Source organism: Schistocerca gregaria, chromosome 3 (genome assembly GCF_023897955.1).
Source record: "Schistocerca gregaria isolate iqSchGreg1 chromosome 3, iqSchGreg1.2, whole genome shotgun sequence".
Lineage (NCBI taxonomy): Eukaryota > Metazoa > Arthropoda > Insecta > Orthoptera > Acrididae > Schistocerca > Schistocerca gregaria.
In genome coordinates this window covers 247,650,549-247,668,878 of record NC_064922.1, presented here as the reverse complement: position 1 = coordinate 247,668,878, position 18,330 = coordinate 247,650,549, and the positions used below count along the sequence as shown (strand labels likewise).

The following is an 18,330-nucleotide window of genomic DNA, read 5'->3' as shown; positions in this document are numbered from 1 at the left end:
ATATCGATCATTAGAACTCGTTAATGTTATCAGCAAAGAAATGGAACTCGCATTTTGTTCTTATTGTGGAACCCATGTAGAATTTTTAAGACGGACGTTTAGAACTGGCGAACACTTTAATCTGCCATGCAATTGAAATTGGCTTGTTGTTTGGGTCGCTAAACATGAAGGGTATTACGCCTGCTGACGTCGGAATTGCTTCACGAGTATAAATTGACAATCGCGTAGAACGATATGTATGTTGATGAGCAAATATCTTGCTTGTCAGCCTTACGCAATATAGCGGCGATTGTGCATGGCATGGGTTCGTCAAATTCTTGGTAGCTTTCCGGAGGTGTGTGGCGCCAGATCTGTACGCACGAGTGATGCAACTTCCGTAAATTACGGGCTGTTGCTTCGTGGGCGCGGAGCTGACGTCCCAGATGTGGTCCATCGGGTTCAGATCAGGCGAACGTGGTAGCTGTGACACCAGCGAGAGTTAACAAAGTTCTGGACTTGTGACGGGGACAGTTGTACTGTTGAAAGATGCTTCTGCCGTCGAGGAAGATATCAAGCATAAAAGAACGCAGGCGGTCCACAACGATGTTCAGTTAGTCTTCAGCTTCCTTGGCGTCTTACTACCACAGGTCCCGTGGAAGTCAGAGTGAACGTGGGGCATTGCACACTGCAGCCCCATCGCCCTGCGTCCGTGGTGCGATGGATGCTTCGCATAGTTATTCACCTGGGTGACGTATCCGGACGTGACCATGGACCAAGTGGAACAAGAAACGTAATTCACCCGACCCGTCGGCACGTTACCACTGATACATGGTCCAACTGAACACACATCGTATGACTGTTGACTATCAGTTCGGTGTATTTCATGTATTATGTGTCATCTGATAAAGATAAAACGTGTATCTCTTCCAATAAATAAAGAAAATTGACAACTTTCAGGCCAATCCCAGGTACCAGTTCTTTTCCTTCACGCCGCAGCAAATCACTTCCTCTGCAATAACCAAGATTTTAGAAAGCAAGTAGTAGGTTGACCGTACATTCGCGACACAAATGCGGTAGTGCGTTTATATCGAGCGAATATCGATCGTAGGAGCTGCAATCCGGCAGTCAGACACACGGCCAATGCGACTCTCAACTCCAGTGTTAAGTTCGTGTAGTGTGAGTGAGTGTACTAGTAACGTTCCTTCTCGTACCATCCTTGATGGAAGAGGTAAATCTTTGCCTCCATTGGTTCTGTATTCTTTGATCGTTGGCGCTGTAAACGTGTCACGAGCGCCAGGCGAGAGGGAAGGCTACTGATTACAAGGTCGATCAGCAGTACTATCGATAATTCAGCAGATGTGTTTCAAGGTCGAAAAACACATAGTTGCTGTAGGAATCCCGGCGAGCAGAGTTGGGGCACTTTTATTACTCGGCAAAACCGTTGAGTGGTCGGCATCTTGCAAGCGACCAGCGAAACCGGTTCGCCAAGCGCCTGCTTGAGGAGTGAGGCCAGACCGACGGGGCTGCAAGGAAATACTCGCCACGTGGCGGCATTCCTGCCGTACGGAGCGATTTACTGACACGCTGTACGTCTGTACTCGTCTTAAACAGGCGTGGGGCTGGGGACTCACGGTTTCGTCGTGATTTAGAGTAAACCAGATGAGTTCACGTCCTTGTCTAGTTATTATTAATGCAACTCATCTCTTTTTTATTTTCTGGTCGTCTGAAGTCTGGCTTGATGCAGCTCTACGTGCCAGCCTTCTCTGTGTAAGTTATATTCACTTACGTATGATTACTAAAACTTACTTCCCTCTACAACATCTACCCCCGTCCCTCCTTCCCTGCCCCCAGACCTTCCTTCTATTAACAAATTTGTTATTTGTCGATGCTCCAGAACCTGCCACATCAACCTGTTCCTTCTTTTAGTCACGTTGTTCCTTGAATTTATTTTCTCCCCTATTGGATTCAGTATCAACCAACTAGAATCTGAAGCACAATCGTGTCACAGTAGCCAAGTTCGGACATGCGGCTTCGAGTAACACCAGAAACGTTCTATGTCTGATCAATGGGATCGCATATTTAACTGGCGTCACTACGATAACAGCGGCCGATTTGTAATCCAAGGGCCCCACCTCACGGGGGCGCCATAGCGCGCCTGCTGGCAGTGCTCCGGTCTTCCAGTACGTGACGCTAGCAGAGACGCCAGAGAAATACGTTCATCCTGCTCTCACCCGAAGTAGTACTTGAGTATTGCTAATCAGTGTGGGATTCGTACCAGGTCGGGTTGACGGAGGAGATAGAGAAGATCCAAAGAAGAGGGGCGCGTTTCGTCACAGGGTTATTTGGTAAGCGTGATAGCGCTACGGAGATGTTTAGCAAACTCAAGTGGCAGACTCTGCAAGAGAGGCGCTCTGCATCGCGGTGTAGCTTGCTGTCCAGGTTTCGAGAGGGTGCGTTTTTGGATGAGGTATCGAATATATTGCTTCCCCCTACTTATACCTCCCGAGGAGATCACGAATTTAAAATTAGAGAGATTCGAGTACGCACGGAGGCTTTCCGGCAGTCGTTCTTTCCGCGAACCATACGCAACTGGAACAGGAAAGGGAGGTAATGACAGGGCACGTAAAGTGCCCTCCGCCTCACACCGTTGCGTGGCTTGACGGAGTATAAATGTAGATGTAGACGTAGACATAGACGTAGGAGAGCTAGTAGCTGTGTGTGCGACGCTGAAATAAAAAGAGAATGCAGAAAAGTAGTAGTTCTGGGTACATTCGTTGATTGCTGATTGCGACATAACGGATTATTTCACACACTGTACAATGATTGAAGAAATTACTGTTATCACGTGAGAATGTCAGTACGTTCATGCGATGGGTTATTTGAGATCTGCTGAGATGAACTGAAGAGAAAGAACACTGTATTGAGGACAGCCATCTAGCGGGACGAAAAGATTTTTGTGACATTTGGGTTTAATTAGTTGCTAATTATTTGCTTTTTTGTAGATCTGCCTCATTTGTTTGCAAGTCTTATTTCTTAAAATAATTATGCCGCGTCTGATTTATCGAACCCATATTTCAGATAGTAAAGTGCTTTGTCTGTGTTGTGAAGTTCTTGTGATTGGAGTGCAACACCAGAAAATCCCTACAAAAGAATGGCCCTGACTAACAATAACCTATACCTTTCATGAATCACTTACCTCACAAATCTTCGTTACTCGAACTACTGCAACACAGCCAGCGCCACTACTGCGAGCTAAATAAAAGATTCTAACTACAACTACTGAAGGCACCAACTACTGATAGGCATAGTTAAAAATGAAAGATTTTATTAGAGAACGAACAATGTATTTACCTTAATAGTGTTCATATATATATATCAGTTCATGATATCCAGTATTACAAATTTAATCTCTCTGATGGACACACGTCCAGATCATCCGCTCTCAAAACTCCGCCATCTCTCTCCTCACATCCACCACTGCTGGCGGTTCACCAACTGCGCAACGCTACGCGCTGTTAACAGCCAACTGCCCAACTCTACAATGGCGACTATTCCAACAATGCAAACCGACATACTGTTCACAGCACAGTCAGTGATTTTCATACAGAGCGCTACGTGGCGTTACCAACATAAAAACCTAAACAGCCTACTTACAGGAGCTTTAAGTGCTCCGGCAATTTTCTACCAGTTATATTTCTTTTCCTTCAGCATTTGTGTTGTGGATCTCTTGGCTCTCAGAAGCTAGTATGATACAAGGATTGCCCAGAAAGTAATGCACCGCATTATTTCTTCAACAATTCTTTATTGAACATAAGAAGAATGGTGTTTCATCTACACACCCTATTTTTCCATGTAATCCCCATCCCGTTCTATGGCCTTCCTCCAGCGCGAAACAAGAGCGTGTATGCCCTGTCGGTACCAACCCTTGTCCTGGTGGCGGAGCGTGCTTCACTCTGTGAATCACCTCCTCATCGTCTTCAAAATGTCTTCCACGAATGACATCCTTTAATGGTCCAAACAAGTGGAAGAGCGACGATACTAGTTCAAGACTGTAGGGTAGATGCGGTAACATTGCACAACCCTGTTTTGCGATTTGTTCGGTAGTCCTCAGACTTGTGTAGGGTCGAGCGTTATCGTGTTGCAGCACATTATCTCCTGGGTTGCTGTGGTGCCGCAGTCGCCGATAGCGCGTTCTGAATTTTGTTAATGTGTTATTTTCTTTTCTTGGCCAATACTTCCAAGTGGGTTCCATAGAGACATTAAAAATATTTTGTATTCTGGCTGCTGATCGGTCATGTCGTCTTCGTTCTGCCCTTTTAAATTTTTTTCGTAATGCAGCTTTACGCAATGGGGTTTCTTCTGAATTAATGGTACCGCCTCTTGGTAGCACATCAGTGAGAATCACACCTTCACAGTCCCAGAAAACGGTGATGGTGACCTTACCGGCGGAAGCAGTTGCTTTTAATTTTCATTCCATCGACTGTCGTTTTGGTTCGGGCTCAAAATGATGAACCCAGGTTTCGTCACCTGTGACAGTCCGGGACAAGAAGGCCTCCCCCTCAGCTTACAAACGTTGCAACAAATCAAGATAAATGTTTTTTCTGTGCAATTTGTGATCCACCGTTAGACACTGCGGGACCAATCTTGCACACACTTTTGAATATCCAATAGTGCGGATAATTGCATCCATACACCTTTTGCTGATTGATAGATGCATCGCCAGCTGCCGAGTTGTAATGCTTCTGCCCTCGCGAATGACATCAGCTCGCTGCAACATGTGGATGGTCTCCCCGACCGCTGCAAATTGTGGAGCTCCGCCGAAACGCCTTCTGATGACCTCACCCTGCGCGTCCAGCGACTAACTGTACTTCTGTCCACAACAGATGCTCTATAGACTTTGCGCAAGCGTTTGTGAAAATTCGCCACAGTGTCTTTATCTGCAGTGATAAATTCAATGTCGGCACGTTGCTTGTAATGTACTTCAGCTGCGGACGTCATTTTGGAACTATCCTGCAGCTACGTTATCTGTCGGAAGTGACTGAAACGTGGCGCGCTCATCCAGGAGACTTCAAATAAAAGATACGTAACGTTTCGCATTCGTAGCATTGTTTTCGGCTGAGAAAAAAAGTACGTTGCTTTACTTACTGGGCAACCCTCGTACTGTGCCCTTGTATGAGCAACGTTATATTCTCTTTGAACCATTCCATCGCTCACGGAACTCGTCTCAACAGCAGCAAGAGTAGGCAAGATAACAGAAAAGCTTTCTGTTCTGCTAGTGCCGAAGCGGATAGGTTTGCTGAAAGACCGACAACCAGCGGGACACGAGCGAATGCCTACCGAACACAGTCGAATACTGTTTATTCACGCGAGTGTACACCAGAGGGAAGTCGCGTTTGCTGTTGCTCGTTCGCATGTGTTCGCTTCGATGTAAAGAATGCATAGCACGTTAATCACGCGAGGGGCGCAGTGGTTAGCTAGATTGGCCGTGCATTCGGGAGGACGGCCGTTGAAATCTTTGTCCACCCAGATTTAGGTTTTCCGTGTCTTTCGATAAGGCCTGTTTCCTTCCCCCATCCTCCCTGCGTTCCTAATTTGTGCTCCGTCGCTAGAGAGCTCGTTGTCAACGGGAAGTTAAATCGTAATTTGCGCTGTTGCATTTCCTACTGTGCTTTGTTGATTAGTCGCTGCTGGAGTTCTGTCCTGCTTTTCTGTCTCTGTTAACATACATCGCTAAGCAAAATATCTCACTAGACTCATTTGGGGCTGTTGTATCGAACGGGCTAAAAAAATTCAACTTAAAAGAACCTGCTTGTAACGAGAGATAAATCGACGTTCTTCGTTCACAGTGGGCGTCGCATGAAACACGTGCTGAGAAGAATTTGTCTGGACAGAGTCCAATTCACATGAATAGAAATAGAAAAAAGGCGCTCTGCGGGTCCCAGACAAACTTGGTTATAGATATCCACAGTTTATCCATTCCGGGAATCTAGAATCTCAACGATTTTTGTCTGTGTCGACATCTATACTGGCATGACATCGATCCTGGGGATTCCAAGACTTTCCAGATTCTTCTGAAGTCGAAAAACAAATGACAAAAGAACAGTTTTTTTCTTGTGATATAATTACAAATTCGTAATTTTCTGCTTCTTTCGCGTACTTGCATAATGAAACCTCGCTTCTTGCCAAATTTCATGATTCTGCGTGAGCGTGAAGTAGCTTGTAGGTTTTGATGAGTGAGTTGCGAGTGTCAAAGTATATGACGTAAATGGCCGTATTTGTCGATTGCATTGACTTCGCTCAATTTTTTTTGTCACTGAGGGACCGTTGGCCTTAACTCTGGTAATACGAAGGCGTTTTTCCATAACGCGCATTACCAGTGGGGGAAGGGGGCGGATTACGGTTATTTTATGTCCATCTGGAAAAATTAATTCTTGTTGAAGACGTACTGGTGTATATAATTAGGGACCGGAACCTGAAAACACCTTATAGCGCAGCAGTGTCAATGCATTTTCAATAACGAGTGTGCTTCCGCCTTCACGACAACCATAAAAAATTATAAGAAACTAAATTTCGTTCATTGTTGTCGACTTCTAATCGCAACATACTTTATGAAGAGATACTGATGTGCAAATAAGGCCTTGAACCTCGAATTATTGAATACGATATTCAGTGAGGAAAGTGGCATCTTCTACGTAGACTTAAATTCTTGGGTTAAGTTTAACTGAAAAGTTTAAAACGTATAGGACATCTGGTAGGGAAGTTCATTAAAAATAATAAATATTTTTTCGGAATTTTAAAATACAAGGAAACTGACTAGATTACAATTTTTTCAAAAGGTAGCCAGAAAGTATCCCCCTCCCCCTCTTGGTATTGGTAGGGTTAATATGGCACATCATAAATTTCGACTTCATATGTCTACCCTTTCCAGAGAAAACGGGTTTTTAAAAGTCGGAGACAGATAGACAGGCAGACGCACAACGAAGTGATCCGCTTATGGTTCCATTGTTACCAATTGAGTTACGGAACGCTTATAACGAAAATGGATCTATCCGCCACAATATCAGGGAAAATGCGATCAGTGACTCTTAGGTCACACACATGGGATTCACGTGGGCGATGTGGGTGGAAAAATCATTCACTCTGAATTTTCCAGAACGTTTTTCAAAATGGCTCTAAGCACTTTGGGACTTAACATCTGATGTCATCGGTCCCTTAGACCAAGAACTACTTACACTACGCATCACACACATCCATGCCCGAGGCAGGATTCGAACCTGCGAGCGTAGAAGCCGCGTGGTTCCGGACAGAAGCGCCTAGAACCGCTCTGTCAGAGCTGCCGGCGAACGTTTTTCAGTACGAACAGTTGTGTCCCAGTACATGGCACATTTCGTCCATAAATGGCTGCAAATGGTCTCCAAGTAGCTGAACGTAACCATTTCCAGTCAATGATCGTCTAACTAGAACCAGAGGACCCCGTCGATCCATGTAAACAGCCCACACCATTATGGTGCCTCTATCAGCTTGCACAGTGCCTTGTTGGCAACTTGGGTCTATGGCTTTGTGGGGATTGCGTCACACTCTAACCCTACCGTCAGCTCTTACCAACTGAAACTCGTCTGACCAGGCCACGGTTTCGCAGTCTTCTAGGATCCAACCGATACGGACACGAGTCCTGGAGAGAGACACTCAGGCGATATCGTTCTGTCAGCAAAGACATTCGCCTCGAGCGCCTGCTGCTATAGCCCGTTAACACCAAGTTTTTCCGCCCTTTCCAAACGGATACGTTTGTCGTACTTCCACAAGGATTTATGTGGTTGTTTCACGCAGTGTTGCTTATCTGTTAGCCCTGACAACTCTACGTAAACGCCGCTGCACTCGCTCGTTAGCTGAAGGCCGTCGGCCATTGCGCTGTCGGTGGTGAGTGAGAATGCCTGAAATTTGGTTTTCACCACACACTTTTAGCACTGTGGATCTCTGAATATTGAATTCCCTAACAATTTTCGAAGTGGAATGTCATGCGTCTAGCTGTACTCGGAGATGTTTCATAATGACTGTAGTCGCCGCAGTGTCTGTTCCTTCAGACATGCAAGCTTGTGCGAAGGAATATTGCATCGTATTTCTGAACAATACAGGTGCTTCAATATGGTATCAAGTGGTGTGTAACAGGAAATCTAAAACGTCCTGTATATTGGATGGGTACGCGGCATTAGGTAAGGAAAACTTGAATTTATGGACTCTTAATTTGTTTTTCATGTACGCTGAAATGTAAGACAGATGAAAAAATGAAATGATCGTGTGGCATTGTTAGCCTCCCGGCCCCATTCAGGGAAGTTCGGCTGCCGAGTGCAAGTGTTCTTTCAGTCGAGGGCCGCATGTCGGTGATGAGTATGAAAATGATAACACAACACCCAGTCCAGGAGCGGAGAAAATCTCCAAGCTGGCCGGGAATCGAACCCGGGCCTGTTGAATGGTAGGCAAGCACGTAACCACTTAGCTAAGACAGATAGTCTGCTTTAGCTCAGAGGAAATGCTTACATAGTGCAGTGCGTAGGAGATTTGCTAACAGGACAGGGAAATGATGCAGATTTGGGAACTAAGACGCTATATAGTTAATTGTAACGAATTTGTATGTGCGAAAACGAGTGAGGTGCGAATTGGTACGTAAAGTCGGTATCTGATGAAGCCGGGGTTCAAATCCCGGTCCAGTCATCTTGATTTGCGTTTTCATGGGTTTCACTAGATCACTGCGTGCAACAGCCGGGACAGTTCTTTCAAAAAGCTCGCAACCTGTTTTTTGCTCCATATTTGTCCAAGCAAGCTGTTTGTCCATTCTATGCTTGCGGCACAAATGGTGATTTAAGTCACTTTGTGGCAGTCCAGAAGTAACAGAAGCAGTATTAACGGAACTAAACGCTGGAGTGGACTGCAGTAGTACAAAGCAGGTCAGTAGTGGATTCCCGAACAATGGTAAATACACTTTTTGTGTGACAAGTTACATTAATATGTTGATGTGTGCGGATACCTGAAGCACCAGTGAGTCCCTCTACTGCTTGCCGGAGTGCCAGTTTTCCTCCGTGGAACCTGGCGGTGTTGGGGAACAGGAGCACTGATATTGTTCATTCTCTTACGACAAGAGAATGCTCCTTCCTTTATGGAAGACTCGACCTCAAGGAGATACTGCGTCACGAGACAGAACAGCAGGTCTTGGCGATATTTCAAGAAAAGTTTGGGAAGTGCATTTTCTTATCAATTAAATGCTCCGCCTCCTGCCGCACTGCAGGATTTTGTGACAGATGATCAAGAAACAATGCAGTGAAGACAACTGTGGTGAACAGTTGCGGCAGACGAACAGCAGCGACGCATAAATGGGGATCGTAAGGCCACCACAAGAGTGGAAAAGCGGCCGTATACCGTATCATTCCAACCAAGGAGCAAGAACCTCGGTGAAGTGGGCAGGCGTGCGGCCACACTTCACCGGAAGCATCGATGCTCCCTCAGACCAGGGAAGTTGTCCCCTGCAAGCAGAGAGGCGACAGACAAAGGAACAGGCAGATGCAAACACAGCGGACTGCGCAGCGCCCAAGGAACTGGATCCTACGGATCGAGGAACGATGGAGTGTGTTATAGAATGGGGCAGACAAGAACTGACGTTGTTTTAATGATAGTAGACGTAGTTAGATTTTGTACAAGTGTAGCTTTTATTAATGGTAGACTTCGGTTTGGTCATGGGAAGCAGCATTATGTTGGATTAATTAATATCGCCTGTGACCGAAATTAAATTTATTAACTGCAAATAAGAGGTTGAACGACCGTACGTAGAAGTCATTGGACTTGATGTATGGTAAAAAGTATTGTATATTCTAAGCTGATACACTCCACGTACAACTGTGTCTGAAATTTTGACCTCAGAAGTGACCATAGCAAATGTTGCATTGTAGCTCCGAGTATTATTGCAATAGGTCTTTGATTTCTCCTTAATTGTTCGGTCATTTGAAGTGATCTCGTGATACAGTGCGTTGTAATATAAATTTTGTGTTTACGGCCGAACTTCCCCATTATGACACCACAATGTGAATGCCCCCCCCCCCCCCCCCCCCCCCCATGAACCATGGACCTTGCCGTTGGTGGGGAGGCTTGCGTGCCTCAGCGATACAGATGGCCGTACCGTAGGTGCAACCACAACGGAGGGGTATCTGTTGAGAGGCCAGACAAACGTGTGGTTCCTGAAGAGGGGCAGCAGCCTTTTCAGTAGTTGCAGGGGCAACAGTTTGGATGATTGACTGATCTGGCCTTGCAACATTAACCAAAACGGCCTTGCTGTGCTGGTACTGCGAACGGCTGAAAGCAAGGGGAAACTACAGCCGTAATTTTTCCCGAGGACATGCAGCTTTACTGTATGATTAAATGATGATGGCATCCTCTTGGGTAAAATATTCCGGAGGTAAAATAGTCCCCCATTCGGATCTCCGGGCGGGGACTACTCAGGAGGATGTCGTTATCAGGAGAAAGAAAACTGGCATTCTACGGATCGGAGCGTGGAATGTCAGATCCCTTAATCGGGCAGGTAGGTTAGAAAATTTAAAAAGGGAAATGGATAGGTTAAAGTTAGATATAGTGGGAATTAGTGAGGTTCGGTGGCAGGGGGAACAAGACTTCTGGTCAGGTGACTACAGGGTTATAAACACAAAATCAAATAGGGGTAATGCAGGAGTAGGTTTAATAATGAATAGGAAAATAGGAATGCGGGTAAGCTACTACAAACAGCATAGTGAACGCATTATTGTGGCCAAGATAGATACGAAGCCCACACCTACTACAGTATTACAAGTTTATATGCCAACTAGCTCTGCAGATGATGAAGAAATGGAAGAAATGTACGATGAAATAAAAGAAATTATTCAGATAGTGAAGGGAGACGAAAATTTAATAGTAATGGGTGACTGGAATTCGAGTGTAGGAAAAGGGAGAGAAGGAAACATAGTAGGTGAATATGGATTGGGGCTAAGAAATGAAAGAGGAAGCCGCCTAGTAGAATTTTGCACAGAGCACAACTTAATCATAGCTAACACTTGGTTTAAGAATCATGAAAGAAGGTTGTATACGTGGAAGAACCCTGGAGATACTAAAAGGTATCAGATAGATTATATAATGGTAAGACAGAGATTTAGGAACCAGGTTTTAAGTTGTAAGATATTTCCAGGGGCAGATGTGGACTCTGACCACAATCTATTGGTTATGACCTGTAGATTAAAACTGAAGAAACTGCAAAAATGTGAGAAATTAAGGAGATGGGACCTGGATAAACTGAAAGAACCAGAGGTTGCACAGAGTTTCAGAGAGAGCATAAGGGAACAATTGACAGGAATAGGGGAAATAAATACAGTAGAAGAAGAATGGGTAGCTCTGAGGGATGTAGTAGTGAAGGCAGCAGAGGATAAAGTAGGTACAAAGACGAGGGCTGCTAGAAATCCTTGGGTAACAGAAGAAATATTGAATTTAATTGATGAAAGGAGAAAATATAAAAATGCAGTAAATGAAGCAGGCAAAAAGGAATACAAACGTCTCAAAAATGAGATCGACAGGAAGTGCAAAATGGCTAAACAGGGATGGCTAGAGGACAAATGTAAGGATGTAGAAGCTTATCTCACTAGGGGTAAGATAGATACTGCCTACAGGAAAATTAAAGAGACCTTTGGAGAGAAGAGAACCACGTGTATGAATATCAAGAGCTCAGATGGCAGCCCAGTTCTAAGCAAAGAAGGGAAGGCAGAAAGGTGGAAGGAGTATATAGAAGGCTTATACAAGGGCGATGTACTTGAGGACAATATTATGGAAATAGAAGAGGATGTAGATGAAGACGAAATGGGAGATACGATACTGCATGAAGAGTTTGACAGAGCACTGAAAGACCTGAGTCGAAACAAGGCCCCCGGAGTAGACAACATTCCATTAGAACTACTGACGGCCTTGGGAGAGCCAGTCATGACAAAACTCTACCAGCTGGTGAGCAAGATGTATGAGACAGGCGAAATTCCCTCAGACGTCAAGAAGAATATAATAATTCCAATCCCAAAGAAAGCAGTGTTGACAGATGTGAAAATTACCGAACTATCAGTTTAATAAGCCACGGCTGCAAAATACTAGCGCGAATTCTTTACAGACGAATGGAAAAACTGGTAGATGCAGACCTCGGGGAGGATCAGTTTGGATTCCGTCGAAATGTTGGAACACGTGAGGCAATACTGACTTTACGACTTATCTTAGAAGAAAGATTAAGAAAAGGCAAACCTACGTTTCTAGCATTTGTAGACTTAGAGAAAGCTTTTGACAATGTTGACTGGAATACTCTTTTTCAGATTCTAAAGGTGGCAGGGGTAAAATACAGGGAGCGAAAGACTATTTATAATTTGTACAGAAACCAGATGGCAGTAATAAGAGTCGAGGGGCATGAAAGGGAAGCAGTGGTTGGGAAAGGAGTGAGACAGGGTTGTAGCCTCTCCCCGATGTTATTCAATCTGTATATTGAGCAAGCAGTAAAGGAAACAAAAGAAAAATTTGGAGTAGGTATTAAAATTCATGGAGACGAAGTAAAAACTTTGAGGTTCGCCGATGACATTGTAATTCTGTCAGAGACGGCAAAGGACTTGGAAGAGCAGTTGAACGGAATGGACAGTGTCTTGAAAGGAGGATATAAGATGAACATTAACAAAAGCAAAACGAGGATAATGGAATGTAGTCAAATTAAATCGGGCGATGCTGAGGGAATTAGATTAGGAAATGAGACACTTAAAGTAGTAAAGGAGTTTTGCTATTTAGGAAGTAAAATAACTGATGATGGTCGAAGTAGAGAGGATATAAAATGTAGACTGGCAATGGCAAGGAAAGCGTTTGTGAAGAAGAGAAATTTGTTAACATCGAATATAGATTTATGTATCAGGAAGTCGTTTCTGAAAGTATTTGTTTGGAGTGTAGCCATGTATGGAAGTGAAACATGGACGATAACTAGTTTGGACAAGAAGAGAATAGAAGCTTTCGAAATGTGGTGCTACAGAAGAATACTGAAGATAAGGTGGATAGATCACGTAACTAATGAGGAGCTATTGAATAGGATTGGGGAGAAGAGAAGTTTGTGGCACAACTTGACTAGAAGAAGGGATCGGTTGGTAGGACATGTTTTGAGGCATCAAGGGATCACAAATTTAGCATTGGAGGGCAGCGTGGAGGGTAAAAATCGTAGAGGGAGACCGAGAGATGAGTACACTAAGCAGATTCAGAAGGATGTAGATTGCAGTAGGTACTGGGAGATGAAGCAGCTTGCACAGGATAGACTAGCATGGAGAGCTGCATCAAACCAGTCTCAGGACTGAAGACAACAACAACAACAACATGTGAATGCCGTTGTATCACGTAAAGTAACCTGAGATGCGAAATGTTTTACATTACAAGATCTCGACTGTTAATTCATCAAACTGCAATTATAACTCCCCCAATTATATGGAATTACGTTCATTCGACATTTAAATGTCACGTCTTTTCAAAACAACATTAGAATTATCATTATTAGTGTCCACAATATCCCCATTACTTTATCTACGTACAAATTGTCAAATTGTCCCTCTAGCTCTTTTTCTTTCAGTCCGATCCGTTAGTGTTCTTCTTCGATGCATTGCTTAAAACAGATTAAATTTGCGTACAGTAAGGGAAGCAAAATGAACAAATCGAAAATTAGGAACGTACTTCAGATTTTGTGGTAGCGACGGCAAATGAAGACGAAGTTAGTTCCGCTTACTCTTTAGACAAAAGTAAGTGAAACGACGGTCATAGAGAACGTTCAGTCTGTGTTCACCCGGTGTCTTCGTTACTAGGATGTTTTGTTTTCCACTGTTGCCTACATAAACTACTTAGCAATTGGAACATTGTCAACTGCCCTGTAAACGTGTGTACTACACATTAATCATCTACCATATTTAAGCATGAACTTCCGAGAATGCGATTTCACGAAACGTTTTTAGTTCCCCGTGTCATTTCTACCATGGTACGTGATCGCTACTCGGAGTAGAAATTGGTACCTTTGTGAGAGAAACAGAGGAGGAGGAGTTTAGTGTTTAACGTCCCGTCGACAACGAGGTCATTAGAGACGGAGCGCAAGCTCGGTTCTCGCGTTAGGGAAAGATGGGGAAGGAAATCGGCCGAGCCCTTTCAAAGGAACCATCCCGGCATTTGCCTGAAACGATTTAGGGAAATCACGGAAAACGTAAACCAGGATGGCTGGAGACGGGATTGAACCATCCTTCTCCCGAATGCGAGTCCAGTGTGCTAACCACTGCGCCACCTCGCTCGGTGTGAGAGAAACAGGAAAACGTTTTTCATATGTCTATCTATATCTCTTTCCTTTAGCCTCTCTCAACCACTAAGTGCACACACGTTTTTCACATCTATGGCAAAGTACCTTTAGAATTACGTAAGTTTCATTGTCCTCCTCTTATAATTGACATTAAAAATCGATATTTCAGATTTTGACGCTCAGTTGTTAATATAAAGATTGTACAATTAGTTGCTGATGCATAGAAAAAATTACTGTCGATAGTAATAATTTGTATAAGAATCAATACAGCTTGTGTTTAAAATATAGGCGACAGTCTATAATGTAATAAATAAATAAATAAATTTCTTTTTTTCGTTTCTTCTGCGTCATTGACCTTAACTTCGAAGCTGCTCCATGCCACTATTGTCGACTGAGATAGCGCAGTGGACTTTCCACTGGGCTAGTGATCCGCGCCTAGTCAACTAAACTTAGGTTTTCAACTGTTTCTCGAAGACGCTTATGGCAAAAACTGGAATTTCTGCTTTTCCTTGCCCAGTCTTCCCAAATCTGATCTGAGCTTCGTCCACAATCATCTCGTCGTCGACGGTCCATTAACCCGTAATCTTTCCTCCTCCAATTATCGATGTTTTCTTTAGCCTCGTATCATAGAGACTTGATTGTTGCCCTACCGTCACCCGAGCAGTGGTGTTTTTGCTGCAAACATATATGCTCTCTTAGCTGCTGACAGGTTACTATTAATTTCGATTTCACAGCTGTTACAAATATGTTAAAGAAAGATGCTTCACTGGTATTTAAAACTGTCGTTTCTTTCTGATGTCTGTTTATTTAAATGATATTAGTTGTGTTCACACAGTGTCGGTCGTAATTACCGGCACAGGGGCTGTTTAAGTGACAGTGAAAATTAAGTAGAATGGCAGCCCTCGGCAGGCGTGGATCTTGTTTACGTGTTTGTGTGTGTGTGTGTGTGTGTGTGTGTGTGTGTGTGTGTGTGTGTGTGTGTCCTTTCACCTTGTCTTTCGAGGTGCCTACGATTTTCGTAATAATAGTAACAAGATCGTTTGATACAATAGTAATAATTTGTTTACAACGGTGCTTAAGCAAATCACTTTAGCTTAACATTCTGTATTCGTGGGCAGACCCTCACACAACCAACTGAAAACTGTCTTCTATTAAACGTAGCTTGTAATTTGTAGAACTTTTTCCGTTTTTGGGGCTCTTCGTTTTCACACCTCTCCGAAAGTTAGCTGCGAAATTTCGAAATTGATATAGGCTAAACAAAAATATTAAATTTCTTGTGAAATGTGGTTGTTTGTTTCTTTGAGAGAGAATCATGACATCTCCCTTCTTGAACTCGCATCTGGCCCTCTAGTATCTGTCTAAGCAATGCGTTTCAGCATTAATAAAGGGGTGGGGGGACTTAAAACACCAAAAATGTCTACAGAATTGATGGAAAACATTAGCCTGACAAGCCTGGAATTTGAACAACTAAGTAATTTTACTCCACATTTTAGGAAAAACTATAGCATCTTAACTGAACGCCTTTGTTCGTGGCTTCAAACGACCATGTATCAATCAGATTTATAGTTTCCGTTGCCCCCTAAATCTTTTGAGATGAATGCCAGGAAGGATTTTTTGGAAAGGGACATGGCTCGATTTCTTCTCCCTTCTTGTTTATTTTGAGTTACGCTGTGTTTCTAAAGATCTTGTCACAAATAGGACGCTAAACATTAATCTCCCTTCGTTTTGGTGGTTTCACACGTGTCTACACGCCACTGTTATCACAGCAGTAACAGATAAACTATTCTCTACAATTCCCACATGATCAAAGTCAACATAGCGATCGTGACAGATGATCTGGAAGATATTTCTTGCTGTAACAGTGTTACCGTAAGTCAATTAGTAGTGGAGCAGTCAGTTATTGGCTCTATCGTCCCAGGGTCGGCGAATATTAAAGGATACCTAACACCACCTGGAAGCCTCGGCGAACATTTTGTCTCTAACAAAATTTGTTCCCTATGATGTGATCTATTAACCCTAGACGTTTGGTGACTTTGAAATAACCTGCCCACTACCTCTCATCTGCTGCCTTACAAACGTTTATGAAAACTGCAAAATCAGCTACCAGACCTATATTCACACACCGTGGGGCAGAAATTGAATTCTAAGAATATATTTCAGTGTTGCTACTTGCTGGCCATCTGTTTTATTTAATTTACGTAATAAAGAGATTAAAGTGCAGTCCTAACTTAATGAACTATGTTTTCTATAATTATTACTCCATAGAGCGAAGTCTAAATGCACAGTTATTGTGCTTTTATCTAGAGTTTGGAATCTGGGCGACTTGTACATTGAAACAGAAAGAACAAATGTCTACGTTAAGTGTTTTAAAATGTCTGTTTTCACACATGCTTATTTTCCTATCCATTCCATCCTGTTCTGCTTTTGCTCTTTCCTTGCGGATCTCGAGTTACAAATACAGTTTCCAGAATAGTATAACATACCCTCTAATTACTCAAATAACATTTCAAGGTACTGTGTACAAAAGAAGCAGGTACCTCCCACAATCTGTTGAATATCTTCATTAACTGTACTTGTTAATTTGCTTGTAAATTTAAAGGAGCATTTATCTTTTTCTTTCAGGAGACAACTTGCAGACTACGCCTTTGGATCGTTCGTACAAAGCACAAGTACTTGCTCATTACCCAGACAATGTTCCTTGGAATCCATTTGATGAAAATGCTGTTTGCATGGTAAGAATTTCCTGCCTATTTAGAAATCAGTGGTTAATAAATTAAAATTTTGCATACACGGTACATACGGTAACTGAAACTGTTTTACACATTTTTAGAGTTTTTAATCAGTGACTTAGCGAGGATGGAAAAAAAGCAATCTACAAGTTTAACTTTATGTAAAAGTTTCTTAAAAAATCTTTTAATAGTCAAGGTTTGCAGAAAATAATATCAAGTGATGACTGCGAGGGTAATCCAAAAGTAAGGTCGCCAATTTTTTTTATAAGTACGTAGACTTGTTTATTTCTACAGTGGTTTACATCAGTTTACAGCTTGAACATTTATCTATTTTTCGACATAATCACCATTTTTGTAGACGCTGTGGCAGTTTTTGTATACCCATGTCATACCAGCACGCCGCCGTGCTGTTCAGAAATTTATGAATGTCTTCTTTCATTACGTCGTCGGAGCTGAATCGCTTTCCGGCCAAATGTTCTTTTAACCTAGGGAACAGGTGACAGTGACTGGGCGCTAAGTCAGGACTATTAGGGTGGGTGGTTGATTACGTTCCACTGAAACTGTTGCAGGATAACAACGGTTTGCCGAGCAATGTGTGGGCGAGCGTTGTCATGGAGAATATGTACGCCCTTGCTCAACATTCCTCTTTTCCCGTTTTGAATTTTTTCAGGGTCTCATAGTACCCGTCAGCGTTAATTGTGGTCCCAGCGATTCAGCTCCGACTGGGAGGTGAAAGAAGAGGTTCATAACTTTCTCAACGGCATGGCGGCGAGCAGATACGACATGGGCATACAAAAACTGCCACAGCGTCTACAAAAATGCATCGACAGAAATGGTGATTATGTTGAAAAATAGCTAAATGTTCAAGCTGTAAACTGATGTAAGATTGTAGAAATAAACAGGTCTATGTACTTATAAAAAAAATAGGAGACCTTGCCTTTGGGATTTCCCTCGTAGTTTCAGCTGATTACACAGCCATCTTCTCATGGGTTATAAAAACAGATCTAGTGTTGCGTCATAGAATGAGATTAACCCACAACGCCTGTGTAGACGCTCATTTAAGAGAGGAGTCTCAATGAAAATAACGGCGTATATCACTGCGATAAAAGAAAAGGTACTCAAGACCCTACTTGCGGACTTGAATACCTATTATTTATCACAGTGGTTTATGCTATTATTTTTACTGACATCTCTCTCTTAAGGAGTGTCCAATCAGACTTGTGGCGTAGCCTCATTTTGCGTGCAGACACTGCAAATGTTTTTATAATTAATTTTTCG

General features: G+C 43.1%; 1 protein-coding gene across 2 annotated transcripts in view; it reads left to right on the top strand.

Annotated features, from left to right (window-relative positions):
- LOC126356270 (DENN domain-containing protein 5B) overlaps positions 1–18,330 on the top strand; it is a 467,453-nt gene that overhangs the window by 313,903 nt on the left and 135,220 nt on the right. For both annotated transcript variants that reach the window (XM_050007116.1, XM_050007115.1), the window contains exon 2: positions 16,946–17,055. In XM_050007116.1, coding sequence (XP_049863073.1) covers positions 16,946–17,055 — 110 coding nt within the window. The remainder of the gene's footprint in view (positions 1–16,945; positions 17,056–18,330) is intronic.